The 19,092-nt window shown below is 37.6% G+C and overlaps 1 protein-coding gene across 4 annotated transcripts in view; it reads right to left on the bottom strand.

Annotated features, from left to right (window-relative positions):
• Positions 1–1,996: 1,996 nt before the first annotated feature.
• LOC137237972 (ABC transporter G family member 23) overlaps positions 1,997–19,092 on the bottom strand; it is a 193,707-nt gene continuing 176,611 nt past the window's right edge. For all 4 annotated transcript variants that reach the window (XM_067762441.1, XM_067762437.1, XM_067762440.1 and 1 more), the window contains exons 8-12: positions 17,413–17,590; positions 12,098–12,284; positions 8,847–9,112; positions 8,699–8,785; positions 1,997–3,703 (exon numbers count right to left, since the gene is read on the bottom strand). In XM_067762441.1, the coding sequence (XP_067618542.1) occupies positions 3,492–3,703; positions 8,699–8,785; positions 8,847–9,112; positions 12,098–12,284; positions 17,413–17,590 (930 nt within the window). In that variant the 3' untranslated portion in view covers positions 1,997–3,491. The remainder of the gene's footprint in view (positions 3,704–8,698; positions 8,786–8,846; positions 9,113–12,097; positions 12,285–17,412; positions 17,591–19,092) is intronic.

Here is a 19,092-nt window from a genome sequence, read left to right as displayed (position 1 = left end):
CATGGGCTGTCACTTCTCCTGGCTAAACCTAGTTTAACTAGTTTTTCGAACTCTTGCCTGGCGATGTTAAGTTTATCAGGGGCCAAGCGCCTGGCTTTGCTGGAGACTGGTGGTCCATTAACTGTTTTAATGTGGTGTTGAGTGGTAAATTCGCTAGTACGTTAGACACCGCCTGGTTGAACAACAGCTTGAAATTTCTGAAGAAGTATGTTATAGACTGGATCTACATCGGGGTTGAGGGCTTTAATTGAAGCGACGTCATGCTTGAAAATTTTTCCACATGTTGAAATTCCGGTGAGACCGTCAGTTAATCTCTTTCTCTTAAGATCCACTAATAAGCAGAAATGGCTCAGTAGATCAGCACCGATGATAGGACGGGTGACATCAGCAATGACGAAACGCCATGGGAGAAATCTACGTAGTCCCAGATTTAATATCAACATTTTAGTACCGTAGGTGTTAATTGGAGTGCCATTGGCGGCGAATAAATGGTATGAAAGTGGAACAAATTGTTTGCTTTGAATACGGCATGGATAAACGGAAATGTCGGAGCCAGTATCGATGAGAAATTTATCCCCCGTTGCCTGGTCTGTGACAAATAAGCGGCAGGAGTTGGACGAAAGAGAGTCGTTACCCACCTTTAGCGACTCTCCCGAGAGTTTTCCTGAAACTTGCAACCTGGTAGACATTTACGAGCGTTCGATTGAAATTTGGTATGATACTAACAAATGCCTGTTTGATTGCACAGCTTTTTCGTCGAAGATTTACTTCTTGCACGGCCCGATCGGAGGGAGGGAGTTTGTGATCGAGGTCTGGATTGTCTTGACTGTAAGTTTGAGATAGAGGTTGTTAACGACGCGACTTGTTTAATGAGAGCAGCGATATCTTCGCGCAAATCAGGTGGTCGCGATACGGCGGCGCAGTTTTGGGGATGATAAACTTCATGAAGTTTGTCTGCATAATCTGCAAGTTCTGTTATGCCAACATTTTTATGCATTACAAGGCACACACGAGTTTGTTGAGGAAGGTGAGAAAGCCAACGCGTTTTAAGCACCTCCTCATCAATATCGGGTACAAGTGCTTTTAAATGGCGTAAGTGTTGCGATGGCGTTCGATCACCTATACTTTCCTTGTCCAAAAGTTGGAGTAATTTGGCCTCCTTGGACTTGGAGAATCGCGAAATCAGCGTACTTTTTAGGTGCTGGTACGGATTAGTGCCTGGTGGGTTGATAAGCAGATCCTCTACTTCCGCTGCAGAACGTGTATCGATAAGTGGAATCGTTTGATAAAATTTTTCTTTTTCTATCTCGATCCCATGATTAACGAATTGAGCCTCGAGTTGAGCAAACCAAAGAGAGGGTTTCTCGCTGCTAAATGGAGGCGCCTTAACGTTACGAGTAGCAGTGCTCATTATCTTCTCGACGTTCGGTTTCTGTGATGGAGTATCAATAGGCATAACCAACGAAAGACTTGTCTCAACGACGGAGAACGTCGCAATTATACCAACACAACGTGCTAACCAATAAGGTATTTTTAGTTCAGTTATGACTCGCGATTATTGAGTGTTTTTTACCAGAGAGGCGATTAGTTGCGCTAGTAATTTGTCGAGTTACTAAAATGACCGCTCAAAGTTGTTTTTTTTTTTCGACGTTTGCAGGTAGGTATCAACCGCTATTCTATGACAATGAAATGACCTTAGAAAACCGAAATTGAAAAAAAAATTTTCAGCATTAGAATTGCATAAAATGTTCAAACCGCGTGGGGAATTATATATGCACGAAATTTAGTTTTCTGAATATTTTGCCAAGAAACACGACACAATTAAATGTTTTATGGATGCGTTGGTTGGTTGATGCGCTGCATGTATGAATTAACACGCCGAGTTTCTTCCTTTTCAGTTTTTTATAGAGACGTATTTAAACGCGATTCGGACTAAAAATAAAATCACGTCGGGGTCACCAATGTGGTAATTAGGGTCCAAATAATTACACACGAGTTTAATTTCAAGTCTTTATTATAACTAAAATATTTACTAAATTTAACAAAATTTATTATTTATTAATTTGCGAAAACAATGTTAAGCGGTCAGCTCGTGTGCGTAGACTAACTCTTTTTGAATTACGACTTGCCAAATTAGGTGAGTGCATCAGAGACTCAACAAGAGAGCCAAACCGGTTATGTGGTTGACACCACATATACATAAATACATATATATATACTAATGTACATTTTTATTTCTAATCATATATTACTTCTAAGTACATTTATATGAACATAATACCATACCACATTGTACATAACTATAAAATATAACAAAAAATTTGAAAACTAAGCTTGAGGATAGGCGTTAATTTTTTAAGGAGTAATGCAAATTCAATAAAAAAAAGAATTAATGAATGATCGCAATAATTATTTGTTATGTAAGTTTACTCATATCTAAGCTTATATTTAAGTACCGCGCCTTCAATTTCAATTCAATAATTTTTTGCTCCAGTTACACTTTTACATTAAAAGCCCCGTCACATAAGTTTTTTGATGCAGCGCACGATAACATGGAGAGCGACAAAAGCGCATCACCAACGCCATGTGAGATGCAAAAGTAGGCAGCTCTAAACTTTTGTTGCAAGCAGATCATAAGAAAAAGTTTACATGGAGGGATTAAAGGGGTTGTGTAGCGCAATATATAGCTTCTCCAACCCAATTGTCAACCTCACCATCGAGCGGCGAATCCCGGTTCACTAACAGAAGAGGCTCTGGCGACCCCAAGCTCCTCATGCTACTTAGGGGTGGGGAGGGAGGATTCGCCTGAAGGTTTAATGTAGCCATATAAATCGTTCCCGAGATGGTCGGGCTAGCACCTTAATGGTGCTGTGTTACCGGAGTGTACCGGATCTGTATCCGGAGGACCATCGCATCGATAACACTCCCCAAATCCTTCGGGTAGTAACCTTATCGCTACAACAACAACAACAAGAATTTTACATTTGTTTTGGCTATGGGTGCTTTCAGACTTTGCAAGTGTAAAAATTTTTTCCACTCGCTGGTACTTTTCTAACATTTTTCACAGTTGAAATCTGCATTTTAACAAATGAATAGGAGAGTATTTTTCTTATATAGTAAGAATGTTTAAAACAGTTCTTTGTGAAATTTTGTTATGCGAATGGGCAAGTCGAAATAAATTTCATCTGCTAAGTCTGAAGGTCTGTTTTATTTACAAACGCAACATCTTTTGCGATTGCTTCCGCATCAAAACTCATGAACATAAGAAAATTTATTGGGACACGGCCATAAGAGTGGGCTTTTGATATTTTCTTATCTCTAAAAATGCACATGTACATATGTATGTGTGTATGTATGCAGGTAAACATTATTTACAAAGAAAACTATGAATCTTAAAATAGAGTTTCTGTAAAAATATACATAGTATGTTACATACAACATAAAAAATTTAATACTAGAATGTTGTTCTTTGGCGAAAAATCTCCAAACCCTTAAGCTTTTCTCTTAAGACCAACCATACAGAGCGTGAAGAATATAACAATCCATGCTGACATTACTATGAAACCATTATAAACTTGACCATTGGTTATGGACCAACCTTTTTCTATAATATTACGCGCTGATATTGAAGGTATTGTGAATGGAAAAAATAAGACTATTTCCTGAAGAGATTTTGGCATACCTTCCAGTGGCCAAAGTAAACCTGAAAAAGAATAATCAAAAACATGTATTGTGGCGAATTTTAATATCAATAAGTTATTATTAGATAGCGGCACAACAACAATAAAACAAGCTGCCACTCTTGTGTACGTAAACAAATCAATCATCATTTAAACACACACATACAAGGCAACGGAGAGATACTCCCAAACACATGTAATCATCAGCCGAAGTAGTACTCGCATATACACACGCATATGGCCAAAAACTACAAATATGCATGTATATGGCTGGTAACCAAGCATGAAGTTCGCGAAATTACTAGACCTTAGGAGAAATAGGTGAACGAGGAAACCCAGAGTATAAAAGCAGCGCAAGATGAAGCAAGATTAATCAGTTTTGATTTAAGCACGCTATTGGTTGTGAAGTATAAGCGTTATTGTAAAGTACTTTCAAAGTAGTCTAATAAAGACCATCTTGCATTATTGAATATTGGAGTTATTTGTTCAACAGTTTAGCGATTCGAACGTTAGCAGAAGGTTTGGAATAAGCGGAATTCCCCAAAATTCGTTACAGTATTATTAAGTTGTTTATACCATGTTTACACATACATACACTAATCTACAATAAGTCCCATTCTTAGGAAATATATTAGGTTAGGTAAGGTTGAACTGGCCGGTTCATCAGGACCTCGCATAGCCCTGAATGAGTACGTAGTGTTACTAGAAGTTTGTTTAACGACCAAAATGAAATACGTTATCAAAACCCAGGACCAATGTTAAAAATAACTCCGATTTCCTAGCAAATACTAGCAGCTTACTAGGACCTATCCCACTTGCTGCTTCTAGATCTGGTAGCTGTAAAGCTCCCTACAGCTGGAGCCTTAGGTTCGGGTTTTCGGGGCGCGTTTTAACTCCAGTCAAAGTTGACTAGAGTTTAACCTTGAGAGCTGAGATAAGCAGCAAAATTTTATGTTATCGAACAAACTAGCAAAGTTAAACTTTAGTCATTTGGGCACCCTTGCGCCAATCATTCACCTCTATTGTGGCTCTAAGAGGCCCTACGAAGCGCAGATACGGAATCAGGTAGCCTGCTCGTCCTGTAATTGGTGACGCTATACTACTATAGCCGTATGGTCTGCGCTCAAGCTGGCCTGAGGCACTAAGCCTCGTTTAAGTTCTTAACGTTATGTTCTTTGTCACCAGGTCTACAGGTGGAATGTGCAGAATGGCATACGGAATGCAAAGCACAGATAGCCTGCAAACCCCCTCTAATTTTTTGAGGTAGGTTCTTTTGTGTGTAGCTGTCCACCAAATAAGGACTCCATTCTATGGGATAGGCTTTTAAATCACAGTAAATATTCAATGAGAGAGAGTGGGCGATGAATCCCACGTACACCACAGCACTTATTTACATTCATAAAGTGCCGTCGAGGTCTTTTTTACTCTCTCCTCTCTACGTTGAGCTTCCATGACATCTTACTGTTTAGAATGATTTCTATATATTTTGTGCAAGGTTTTTCCTGCAAGGTCACCCCTGCTAGCTTAGGCCTGCTTTAATTTGAGACCTTGCACCTCTTAGTAAACAAGACCATATTCGTCTTCTCTGCGTTGGCTGTCTACCCAACATTAGATGTCCAGGTATGTATATTCCGAAGCGCTCGATCAAAGAACTAATCGTTTAAAGACACTTTCCAGTTGTAACAATTGCAACGTCATCTGCGTTAGCCGTAAGTTTGACGGGTCACTCATCGAACCGCCTGGGCAGTTGGTTGATGACCAGCGTTCACAGCAAAGGTGACCACACTCCGTCCTGCGGTGTGGCCCTACCACTGATTTAGTGGCCTCATACAATCCCCATTGTGAAGTGATCTTCTTGCAATTTAACATGCATCTGTTTATGGTTGTATGTACTTGAAAGTAGTTAAACCACCCATGATCGCCCCTTTAGGCACATTATTGAACAATGTCTAAGAAGACTCCAAAGGCATACTCTTTATATTCCAGGGCTATCCCAGTGTTTATTACCACCCTATGCAGTGCAGTGTCTACCGATTTCCTTTTGGTGTCCGGATGGTGTGTTGTGGGAAGAAGTTTTTTATCCACGTTGGACTTTATGTACACGTATATCTGCCTCTCAAAGCTTTTGAGCAGAAATGGGGTTAAGCTAATAGACCTTTAGTCTTTGTGATACAAATGACCAAACTTCCCCGCCTTTGGTGGAAAAGCTACATGAGCCGTTCTCCAAAAGGCGGTACATGATCAATCGAATATTTTTTTACGTCACTCCATGATCGCTCTGCTGGAAATTGGTTGTAGCAGGTCTGAGAATATACCATTTGGTCCCGGTTATTGAAACTCAAAGTTCACACCGCAAATCGATCTTGGCAAATCGAAAATGGTGTCGAGAAGCACCTCGAAGGACTTTTCATCCTGAGATGAAGAGAAGATAGAGACCCCGAATCCATTGGCAACTGTTAACACTAACGCGATATTAGAAGTGCTGAAGCGAGCACAGCTCGAAGTACAGGAGAAGCGTTTAGCAATCATCCAAGATGGAATCACAGGAGACATGACAAGAGGCACGTTTTTCAGAAATGTCGTCACAAATAGCATCCGGGATTGATGCACAGGAGGCGCTTTAAAAGGTCGTATACAGGAGCTGCAACTAAATCGCCCAGCTGTTTCAGCAAGCAGTCCAAAGGTAAAAACTCCCTCTTTTGACGGCTCTTTTCCTCTCCAGATATTTAAGCCTCAATTTGAGAAGACGTCAGCAGCGAACAACTGAAATGCCGAATATAAAGTTGCTGCATTATTCGTGGCGTTAAAAGGACCTGCTGCTGAGATCGTACAGACCATTCTAGAGGGAGAACGAAACAGATACGAAGCATTGATGGGAGCTCTAGAGAGGCGATACGGAACCGAGCATAGGAGACAAATATACCAAATGGAGTTACTGAACCGCTTCCAGAGGGCTAGTGAAATACTGCAAGAGTTCAAACTTTCACAAATGGAATTCGTGATGTCGAAACGAAGCGAGCAACGTACGCAACCCAAAACCTACATTTGCAGAAACGGTATCGCATGCACTGATTCAGGAAACAGCATCGCTTCTGTGTAAGCCAGCTTTGAAAGCACGCCGTGTGGAAGTAGAAAGACCAGACTGGGTGAACACAATATCGGAGGCACTGAAAGGATCGCAAAAGCGGAGTGACAGAGTAATCAAATGCTTCAAATGCGGGAAGCCAGGTAACATTGCATGTCATTGCGGCCTTGACCCTAGTGGTTCCAACGGCATGGGTGGTCTTAAGTATAAAGCTGGAGGAGATGAGCAAGAGCGAGCCAGATGTAAAGATCGAGAGCTAGCTCCAGCTGTTGAATGTCCCGTGATCTCTGTATCACAAATCGGAAGAAAATCGAGCAGTCTTACCGTAAGCGGATATGTCGATGGCAAGGAGCGTTTACTGACTGTAGATACGGGCGCATCTTATTCCATAATCCGATCTGATTTGGTCAACAGGACAGGACAGTAAAGCCATTACTCGGAGCAAGATTGCGTACGGTCATTGGCGAGTACAGCCTAGTACAGGGAGAAGTGACGTGTGAGGTCGTAATTGGGAAGGCCTCGGTTCTGCACAAATTCGTTGTGGCAGAGATTGTGGATGAAGTCATATTGGGAGTGGACTTCTTAGTTGACCATGGCATCGAGATCGTTATGCGGAGAAGGATTATGCGCTATAAGAACAATGATGTGCCACTTAACTTTAGTTTTGAGAAGGGGCTCAACAGTAAGCGAGTGCTGGTGGAGGAGATTCGACAAAGACCACTAAGGCAACAGCAGTAAACCGGGAAAAGATTGGTGGAAAGAATGGAACACACAAATCAATACCGAATGTAGTTGCGGAAAGAACACTGGCCCTCTTCGAAGTAGTCCAGTGGCCAAAAAACAGAATGTGAGGCAACGAATCAGGATAATGAGTAGAAAGTTGAAAGCCAGATACGATAAAGCAATTAATTCGAAAGGTTTTCGGGAAGGAGATTTGGTGCTGTTATACAACCCAAAACGAAAAAAAGGTTTGTCACCGAAATTGCAGTGTAATTGGGAAGCCACATACAACGTTGTGAAACGGATTTATGATGTAGTTTACCGCATACAAACCATTGGCAAACCACGAAACAAAATAAAAGTGGTTCATTTGGAAAGGCTGGCAGCGTTTAGATCGGAAAATTTGACTGATCGGGACGATCAAACTTAGGTGGATGGCAGTGTGGCAAATACTAACATCGCTATGCTGTTAGTAAATAATCACAACAACAAAAATAGCAATCAGCCACACCTATGTACATGTACAAATACAAGGCTATGAAGAATATTTCACACACATAACCTGTGGCTTAAAGCAAAGAAATTATCTCACATACACATATGTAGTCATCAGAAGAGCAGAAGTTGTTACTCACACATACACACGCATATAGCTAAATTACCAAGCAGGAGATACAACAGTTCTAGAAGGTGAAACGTCTAGACCTTGGGAGAAATATACGAACGAGACAACAGAGAGTATAAAAGCAGCGCAAGCTTAGGAATGGCTAATCAGTTTGATTAAAACACGCTTTTGTGAAGTACGTGATATTGAAGTATAATTGTACAACTGCCAAAGTAGTTTAAATAAAGACCATTTTTGCAATACTGAATATTGGAGTTATTTATTCGACAGTTCAGCGACGCGAACGTTAGCAGGTGTACAATAACCAGCATTTCCGAAATTCGTTACAATGTAGACTCAGTTATCGTGGGAATGACCATTTATCTCCTTCTAATGCAAAAAGTAAACATTCCTTTAGGGTCGGTTTCACCATCTCCGGTTAACGTTAACTGGCGCTTTATTCGACAGAAATCGTTCGGAGATATGTCAAATAAAGTTATAGTTAGCATTAACGGCAGATGGTGAAAACGCCCTTAATATGATTAACTTCTTCAATAGCGCATTGTTTTTTAAGAAAAATCGCTAAAATTTGATTGATTGACAACTTACCGCATAAAATAATCATCGGATAAAAAGCGCCGGTGGCCACGAAATTCGCTTCAGTATGAGATTTGCAATACACTGATATGAGCAAACCTGCAGGAAAAAAAACTTCTGTTATATTTATTTTATTATGAAAGCTGTTATTAAAGTTTACCAAAGAGCATTCCACAAAAAGCAGTCAGTGTTAATAAGCCAATCAAAGTTGCCGTATCACCTTTATTGTAAGTATCGAATACCAATCCAATGTACATAATAACTTCAAATGACTGGAATGCCATTATGATGAGTTGTGTAAGTAAATGAGCCCATAGCATTTCCATAGCCGATACACCAGCAACTAATGTGCGATCCCACACTCCATCCATTCGCTCCGAAATGAAAACAGCTGCAGTCATCAGTGTGGCCAAGAAGAAAACCATCCTAAATATTTACATAGTATGAAATATGGAGATTTCCAATGGGGATTACTTTATTGGAGAAAGCTTTATTTTTGTTGCCTAATTAAAACACGAGTATTTCGTTTTGATCATTAACTGGAAGTGTCTTCCTCTTCTTTTCATTATTAGAATTATGATGGATAGTAACATTATCTCCAAGTAATTAAGTGAATCAAGTTGAAATAACTTAAAGTATATGTATGTAAATTGAATGTTGTTTTTTCAGGGTTTGAAATTACTTTCAACCCAGTCCAGAGAAGAGAGACCTCACGGCGTTAAAGTCAATGATATCAATATCATCAGCATACCGAAGCAATGAACAGTATGCTCTTATAATTGATTGTACCTTCGCGGTTAAGTCCTTCCCGAAATGATATTTCCAAAATTGCCACTACACCAAATTTGGAGGGCACTAAAGTTAATTGGCCCCATGGCCACTTTAAATTGTCAATTGACCTTATGACCTTATGTCCGTCAATTTATTAAATTGTTGCATTGTCATCTGTCCTTGTTACGTGTGCAAAGTTTCAAATTAATTAAACCTCTCGAAGTTGGTGAAAATCATGCTCAAAAATTCCTTTGCATACATACATACATAGAACACAAGCCAATAAAAGCTAGGTAAAAACAAGTAAAGGTGTCTAAGTTCGGGTGTAACCGAACATTATATACTTAGCGTGGGCTTCAATTGTACATTTCATTTCAGATAAATTATTTTCTACATATGAAGTTTAAAAAAAATGTCTCCCCATTTCCTCTTACAATAAAACGTGATAAGTGAAATATCAAGGAGTCAAAACAATTTTTTGCTAAGTTATAGCTTATTATTCTATTCTACGACCCTTTTAAACTTGTTTTATATCTAAGTTGCCGTGGTCTTTAACCGATCCCGTCAATTTTTACTAGAAATATTTTTTGCTATAAGAAAAATATGTGTACACAATTTCATTACGATATGTTAATTTTTCTTCGAGTTATGGCTCCCGAAACATAGAAAATTGCTTAGTCATAAAAGGGGCGGTGCCACGTCCATTTTTTAAAATTTGAAATTTTTCCTATTTATTGTTATAAATCCACTTGGTAAATGAAATACCATTGATATAAAGATCTTTTTCGCAAAGATATAGCTTATTTTATCCGTCGGCGAACCTTTTAAAAATCGTTTATATAAAAGTGGGCGTGGTCCTTAACCGATTTCGTTATTTTTTCTTCAAAGAATTCCTTGTAGTAAAGGCAATCTCTCTGCCGAATTTTGTTACGATAGGTTTAACGATTTTTGATTTATGATTAATAATATTTGTAAAATTGATTTTACCACAAGTGGGCGGTGCCACGCCCATTTTAATATTTTTTTTAAAATTTTTATCAAGAGTTGAGACTCAGTCCACACGCCAAATTTCAACATTCTAGGTGTATTATTTACTAAATAATCATGTTTTTTGTGTTTTCCAAAATGTTATATTTATAAAAAGTGGACGTGGTTATCATCAGATTTCTCTTATTTTCAATACTAATCTATGCTGTGTCCAGATAAGCTCGTGTACCAAATTTGGTGAAGATATCTCAATATTTACTCAAGTTATCGTGTTAACGGACAGACGGACGGACGGACGGACAAGGCTCAATCAAATTTTTTTTCGACACTGATGATTTTGTTATATGGAAGTCTACAACCAACTGTTATCCAATCAAAGTTAATATACTCTGTGTGCAAAGCACGCTGAGTATAAAAATAGATCGCTACTTTGAGTGACGATAGAAGTTTTAGTTACTTGTTGGTCTGCATGTGACAGTACAGTATATGACGCATACGTATGTAAGTATTGAAGCTTCTAGTTGTTAAAATGGGACAGAAATGACGAAAATCTCCTAATATGAACACTCGGTTTGTACATACTATTTATAGGACCGATATCTACGATTTTAGAGAACAATGTATGTATGTCATATACGTAAGCATATAGTAAGATTTGAAGGATCATGCCGTTAAAATGGGGCCGATTTTACAAAAAGCTTCATATCTGAACAATGAGCTGTGTGGGATATATGCTATATATACAACGGATATCTACGATTTTTTTGACAGTAACTTGTGCCATATACAAAAGCATTTAGTGAAATTTGAAGCTTCTAACTGATAAATTGAGGAACACATTACATAAAAACCTATTTTCTTAAAAATCGGTTGTATGGCTGGTTGGTTCCGAGAAGTTTGCGCTAAAACAGGCAGCCGGACATGAATAAACAAACCAGATTGGCAACCTGATCAATTCGGTATACTGAATGGTGGTCTATCTCTTCTCCTTTCAGAACTGGAAATTTTGAGATTCGTGACTAACGTGATATATCATTAAATTTTTATGAAAGGTATAAAAATAAAACCAGTTGATGAATTAAGCCATGCTCGAAAAAAAGGGTCGCAAATCCATTAATCTATAGTTTGGTTCAAGGCAGAATAGGGTATGAAAGTATGGAAGCTTAGAATCAGGGGCTCTTTGTGATTTTTAAGGGAATTTTGAATAAGATAACTAATATGTTTCATTGTTCCATGTGTCAAATATATTATTTACCTAAATAACATGATTCAATCACAAGAAGCTTGTCGGCTGTAAAATTTTTTGACAATTGCAGCCATTTTGCTCCCAAATCGAATTGACATCCGTTAACTGTGTTGTTTCTTTGTGATTTTTCGAAAAATATTAGTAGTAGAAATAGTAAGCAAATTTACAAATACCCGATAAGTACTGAACTGTTGGCATTTACAAATTTTTACTTTTCTACTACATTTTTCGCTGAAACGAATTGAATTAATCCCCGTTTTCCTTACTTCGTAAAAGCAACCCGTCTAGATTTTTCAATTTGGGAGTGTCAAAGCTCTGTCATCATTGGAGAACAAACCTCTAGTAATTGAATCATGCCTAAATAATAAAAAATATATATACATATGTATGTATACATAAAAACTTACGTCATAACAACTCCGGGGGCAACATATTGCTGAAATTCGATATCCAAAGAACCATATACAGGCTCTTGAAATTGTATAGGAATGTTTCCCAAACCAATTGGCAAATTGCAATCAATTAATACATTCTTCATAAAAGTTCCAAAACTGTCACGTAATTTTCGTTCGATATAATATCCAATTTGTTGATCTTTTTGTAGAAAATAAATTTACAAATATAAAATAAAATGAAAAATAGAGAAAAATATGCAAATGATGCATATTCGACACTACTTTATTTTTTCTGTATTTTTTCTTAAATTTTTTGTCGCCCTGTCTCCCAATGCGCCTTAAGAATTGGTGTAAGTTTAAACTATATTCCAAAAAACTAACGAAATACCAGAAAAATTACATCCTAGTTTATTAAAACAAACGAGCCAGTTTGTATTTAGTCAGGTTTTTTTGACATTCGGCTATTTTTCCTTTATTTTTTCAGACAAATGAAAATTATCTTTTTAGTTTGTAAATTTTGTGCACAAACACGCTACTTAAGCCCATTGTACAGGTTTACAAGTATGATATGTATGAGAGGGAAACAATTTCTTTCCCTTTCTAACACACGGCAGTTTGACACTTCGGTCAGTGTCAAACTAGCGTGGAACCCAATGGAACCTGCGTGGAACATGAGTTTTGACACTGAACGAAGTGTCAAAATTACCGGGGTTGCTTCGTCGAAAGCGACACAGGGAAGCAAAAAAGGGATCGGAATATCAGATATGGGTTGCTGTGATGGTAAATTTCTTTTAACGAATTTAGTAGGAAATTTTAAGTGCACCCATGTGGGTCCTTCAGAAAATTATAAAAAAGTCTTCAATTGGGGTATCTGAGGACGCGTAGTTATTTCAGTATTAAGAATCAAACACGGGAGTTAAGTTTTTCTACCCGTTCAAAAGTTCTCCGCGAAAAACAGTTTGAAACCGAGGTCGACTGCAATAACCCGTCCAAAAAAGCGGAAAGAAAAATGAATAGACGCGTTTTGTCCTGTTGTCAATAGTCCGAAGAGAAAAAGTATTCGAATTATTGGAAGCGAGGCAAAAACGCGTCTATTAATACCTCCCCCGACGGTTTTGGTCGTGTTTTAGCAATCGTCCCCGTAAAAAAGTATCACAATTTGTTAATTAAAATTGTCCAAAATATATGGTTATTAAAGAGAGATGTAATTAAGTGCTCGTTTGAAAGTAAATAAGTATATTTCTTTGTAATATAAGAAAAAAAATTTTAAGCAGTTTTCGATAGCAGCTACTAAACTTTGTTTGGTCCTAAGAAGTACAACAGTGCCAAATAGCATCCACAAAAAAAACGAACAAGAACAAGCATTTTATCAGGTGAGCGTGGCTGTGTATGTGCGTGCTGCTACATATCCTACTTGTAGACCTGTACAATGACTTAAGCCCCAAATACACGACACGAACATTTCCGCGAACATTCCGCAATCTTGTTCGCAGCTTTGGCCATACACCATACGAACTTTTGGCCGAACATTAGTTCTCTTTCAGACAGCGATGAATACGGACAACAATTGTGCTGCAGCAATATTGCTCGCTGTGGCAATTAAGCGTAAAAAAAAAGAGAGAAGATCGCAAAAAAAGAATTTGGTGCAAAGAATGGTTTAAAAAACGAGCAGTTCTTGGACAAAGTGAGCTTATTAAAGAACTGGAATTCACGTCACAAAATGATTTTAAAAATTGCGTTCGTATGAGCAAGGCAACATTTGACCAACTTTTACAAAAAATTGTGCCACTCATAACGAAACGGGATACAATAATGAGAGAAGCGATTCCCCCTCATGACCGCCTTGCTTTAACTTTGCGCTTTCTAGCTAGTGGCAATAGCTTTGAAGACTTAAAAATCATTATTCTTTTTAATTCTATTACAATAATCTTTGCTTTTTACTTGCCACAATGATGGCAAAGATTTATACATTTCGATAAATTCACTCAGAAATTTTTTATTGTCCATTTTACTTTTCTGCGCACGTCTGTTCCGTTCAGAAATTACTACGATTATGAGCTATTTCGCCATACACGCGCGAACTGGCAAACACCACCATACACGACAGAAAAGGTCGCAGAAACATGACATAACGGGAATGTTCGCGGAAATGTTGTGTATTTGGCGCTTTACTAGGGCTGGGACTATCCGCGTATTCGAATATCCGGATATCCATACGGATATCCGTTGACACGGATAAAATCCGGACAGCATGGATATCCGGTTAATATTCGTTTGTGAAACTATCCGTATATCCGGATTTATGAAGATCCGGTTAATAACCGGTATTTTTGGATATCCAATGAAAGCAACAAATTGATGTACCATATACATATCATAGCGGAACGATACAAGGTGGCAGCATGGTGACATACCTACAACATAAATAAAAATTCCATGTACTTTTGTTTTGTAAATTCGATGGACAAATGTCAAAATCGTACTACGCCGGAAGTTAATGTATCAAATCAAATAAAAAAAGTTTAAAATCAGCTGTCCCATGCTGCCACCTTGTATCGTTGCGCCATGATACATATGTTTATTTAACAAGAAAAAAAATTATTGATGTTTGTAAAATTGTAGCTTTTTAATTTTTGACGTTAATAATAATCTACAAACATATTTTGTGAATAACATACGGATATCCGGATTTTCCGTTTACCAGATAAACAGTTTTATTGTCAAACTCAATTATTTGTTGGAAATAGTTTTGTATTTTGTATTTTTATGCTTCGATAAAGCTTGGTGCGTATTTCTAGCTTGGAAATCAAGACAAAAATAAAGTAGTGTCATATATATTTGTAGGTGTAAAAGCAGAGAATGTTCAACATTGAGAGGGTTAAAGCTGTGATTTGCTGCATAAGAATATTTTGCCGCCTAGTTTACTGCCGCTTATAAGCCAAGGCAAAGTTGACATATCCATATCCGTACACTGAAAGAAATGGTGCTAGTAAAATGAAAAAATCGGTTCTGTTGTTCTTGACTTAACGGAGATTCGGTGAAATTGATCGAATTATGGTTGATTCGACCGAGTTCTTTGTCAAGCGAACAAAGTAGTTTAGTCATTTCAACAGAAGAGAAATTGTCGCTCTTAAGTTAACAAAATTCTGTAAGATTGACAGATTCCTAATCAATCTAACTGATTTTTTTGTCAACACAACTGATCTCACTGGTCATTTCAACAGCGATCAACAGTCAATACATGAGCAAATTTCAAAGAGAATGTTACGCTCACTGCGCTCTCTACTTTGTACTTATGTATACTGTGTACTATATGTATGCACATATATACGTATGTATATGGCGGCCGCCGTGGTGTGATGGAAGCGTGCTCCGCCTACCACACCGAAGACCCCGGGTTCACACCCCGGGCAAAGCAACATAAAAATTTTAGAAATAAGGTTTTTCAAATAGAAGAAAATTTTCCTAAGCGGGGTCGCCCCTCGGCACTGTTCGGCAAGCACTCCGAGTGTATTGCTGCCCTGAAAAGATCTCAGTGAAAACTCATCTGCTTTGCAAATGCCGCAACATTGTTCATTTGACTACTAAAATGGTCAATTACGAATCAACGATTTCGGTTGAATTGACCCGTATTTCGGTTGATTTTACCAGTCTTTTTCTTTCAGTTTATAAAACAGCTGATCCAACCAACTTTATGGAACAATGAAGTTAGTCAATGGTGACATACCATAAGGCTCTAGCCATAACCATACCATATCAACCAACTGGTTTTTGGTTTTTCGCCATATCCATAACCTATAAATATTTATTTTGGTGAATTCACTTTTTGCATATTTTATTTTTTGTTTTGGATATGTTTTGACTAAGTGACTAATTTTCTGTGGAGTTCGTTCGTAATTTTTTGCATTTTCTTCTTTCTTATGAAATTTTCACATATTTTAGGTTAGGGCCCAATAACCGATGCCAATTGATATGGATAATTAAAAATATGGCTATGACTATTTCAACTTTGCCAGGCCCTTACAGGTCAATCTAATAAACCGCATTACGTTTAAGTAACGCACAAACTTAAACGACTTTTTTTGAGCTAACAGAAGTATACGTTGCGAAAATTTAAAACATGTATGCAAACGTAAAACTACAATGTCGTTAAATGTGTTGTTTCTTTGCGATTGTTCGAAAAATATTAGTAGTATAAATAGGAAGCTATCAGTTTACAAATACGCGATAAGTAGGTACTGAACTGCATAATTCCTTATTACAATTCTTTTAGTTTTATGGTGAATTTATTAACTATGCCATGATCTACTAGTGTAGCTGAACAAAGATATTTTTATGAAAAGTAGGGACACCAAGGAATCATGCGCTTCCGTAATCCTATGAACATACGAACCGATGGTTCAACGTCAAAAACTCGACTCATGTCAAAATGCCTTTAGTAAATAATGCTGATACCATAACAAAATGTACTTATTGAGCGTGTTAACTTATTCAAATCCCCGTCATATAAGCAGTTTTTCATATAGAGCGTTTCACTCAATCTTATGCATTATGAGTAGATCGCACGTGTTTTAATGGAGAACGGTAGATTTGGCGACACTGGCGCCATCTGACATGAAAAAGTAGCCAACTTGTAACTTTTGTTGCAAGCAAAGCCTAAGAAGAAGAATTTGACATTTGCTTTGGCTAAGGGTGCTGGCGCACTTTGCAAGTAAAACTATTTTTCACACAAATTGGTAATTTCTAACATTTTTTGAAATTAAAAACTGCATTTGTTATATATGAATACGACACAATATGTTAGCAAGTATTTTTTTATATAGGGAGAATGTTTATAACAGTGCTTTGGGAAATTTTGTAAAGGCGAAATAAACTTCAATTGCGAAGTCTGAAGTTCCTTCATATTTATAAACGTAAAATCTTGTTTGATTGTGGCGATGTTACTGGAATGCATAATTGGTTTTTGGTTTCTCGCCATATCCATAACCTAAAAATATTTGAGTTGGTGAATTTAATAACTTTTTGTAGATTGCATTCATTGTTTTGGATACGTTATGACTAAGATACTTATTTTTTGTGGAATACGTTTATCACTTTTTCCGTTTTCTTCATTTTTATGAAATTTTCACAATTTTTAGGTTAAGGCACCATTAATCGATCACATTGGAGATGTTTATGGATATGGGTATGATTACGACTATGGTGTTAGGGTTAAGGAAGTTTAATTGGCCCTTAAATTAATCAAGATGTTGGTAAGTGCAATCGGAATAGCTTTCTACATGTTCAACACCCTCAACAATATGCTTTTATGTTTTTTGTGTACTTACCTGTCATATCTATATGTACAGATAAAACAGCATTTTCCACAGTGCCATCATCCGCATATCGCCCATCTTCTAAGCGAGCTTTCATTGATTCTGAGAAATTACTGGGGAACATAATATAACCGAGAACATCCGTACGCCTTGCTGCACTGTAAGCTTCTTCCTCGGTTTTATAGTAAACCTATTTGAAATATTATAACTAAACTAAATAGATTTGCTAATGTATAAATAAGTTGTAAAGCGTGCTCGAGGTTTCTTTTTCATGGAACATACTAACATGAATGTGACACTTTCAATCAGTGGCAACTAGCCAACTCAGCACAATGGTGGTGTTGCTGCCGCTATATGGGCAAACAAAATTAGAGGTCTCCCTCCTGGTATGCTGATTAGTTTATAGTGTGCGTATGTCAACATCGAAATTTACTATGAAAGAATGGGCTTTTCACTTTTCCCACATATTTTTTGTAAATATTTTTTTCCTGTAGATGTAATCTCTTGTTCCGAGGTTCGGTACAATACCTGCCAGAAGCATGGGAATGAAGGGCCCATTACCATAGTACAGGTTTACAGGTATGATATGTATGAGAAGGAAACAATTCCTTTCTCTTTCTAACACACTGCCGTTTGACACTTCGGTCAGTGTCAAACTATTGTGGAACTCAGTGGAACCTGCGTGGAACATGCGTTTGACACTGAACGAAGTGTCAAAATTACCGGGGTTGCTGTTGTGTAAAGCGACGCAGGGAAACAAAAAAAGGAGCGGAATATCAGAGATGGGTTGCTGTGATAGTAAATTTTTTTGAACGAATTTAGTATGAAAATGAAGTGCACCTATATGGATCCTACAGAAAATTATACAAAATTCTTTAATTGGGGTATCTGAGGGCGCGTAGTTATTCCAGTATTAAGAATACAAACACGGGTGCTAAGTTTTTCTACCCGTTCAAAAGTTCTCCGCGAAAAACAGTTTGAAACCGAGGTCGACTGCAATAACCCGTCCAAAAATGTGTAAAGAGAAGTGAAAACACGCGTTTTGTCCTGTTATCAATAGTCCAAAGGCGAAAAAGTATTCGAATTATTGGAAGCGTGGCAAAAACGCGTCTATTAGTACCTCCCCCGACGGTTTGGTCGTGTTTTAGCAATCGTCCCCGGTAATAAAGTATCACAATTTGTTAATTAAAATTGTCCAAAACATATGGATTTTAAAGAGAGATGTAATTAAGTGCTTGTTTGAAAGTAAATACGGATATTTCTTTGTAATTTTACGATAAAAATTTTACGCAGTTTTCGTTGGCAGCTATTACACTTTTCTTGAGCCTAAGAAGTACAACAGTGCCAAATAGCATCCACAAAAAAACGAACAAGAACAAGCATTTTATCAGGTGAGCGTGGCTGTGTATGTGCGTGCTGCTACATATCCTACTTGTAGATCTGTACTATGCCCATTACTAATACTTAGCATAGACTTGACTTGACTTGGCAACTTAGCCACGATTATACTCCACTTAGCGCATACAATCTGGCATCATAATCAGCTGTCATTTTATTGTGAAATATTTGCTACAAAAGGTGGTGGTTTTTAAACAACGTTAATTTTGAGTTCTACAATTAATTTATGAGTGTAAAAATTAATAAATAAAATAAAAATAAATGTCAATTTGTATGACAAAATGTCAAAATGAA

The sequence above is a fragment of the Eurosta solidaginis genome, chromosome 1 (genome assembly GCF_040869045.1).
Source record: "Eurosta solidaginis isolate ZX-2024a chromosome 1, ASM4086904v1, whole genome shotgun sequence".
NCBI lineage: Eukaryota > Metazoa > Arthropoda > Insecta > Diptera > Tephritidae > Eurosta > Eurosta solidaginis.
Note: the sequence above shows the minus strand (reverse complement) of the source record. Positions and strands in the feature narration are given on the sequence as shown.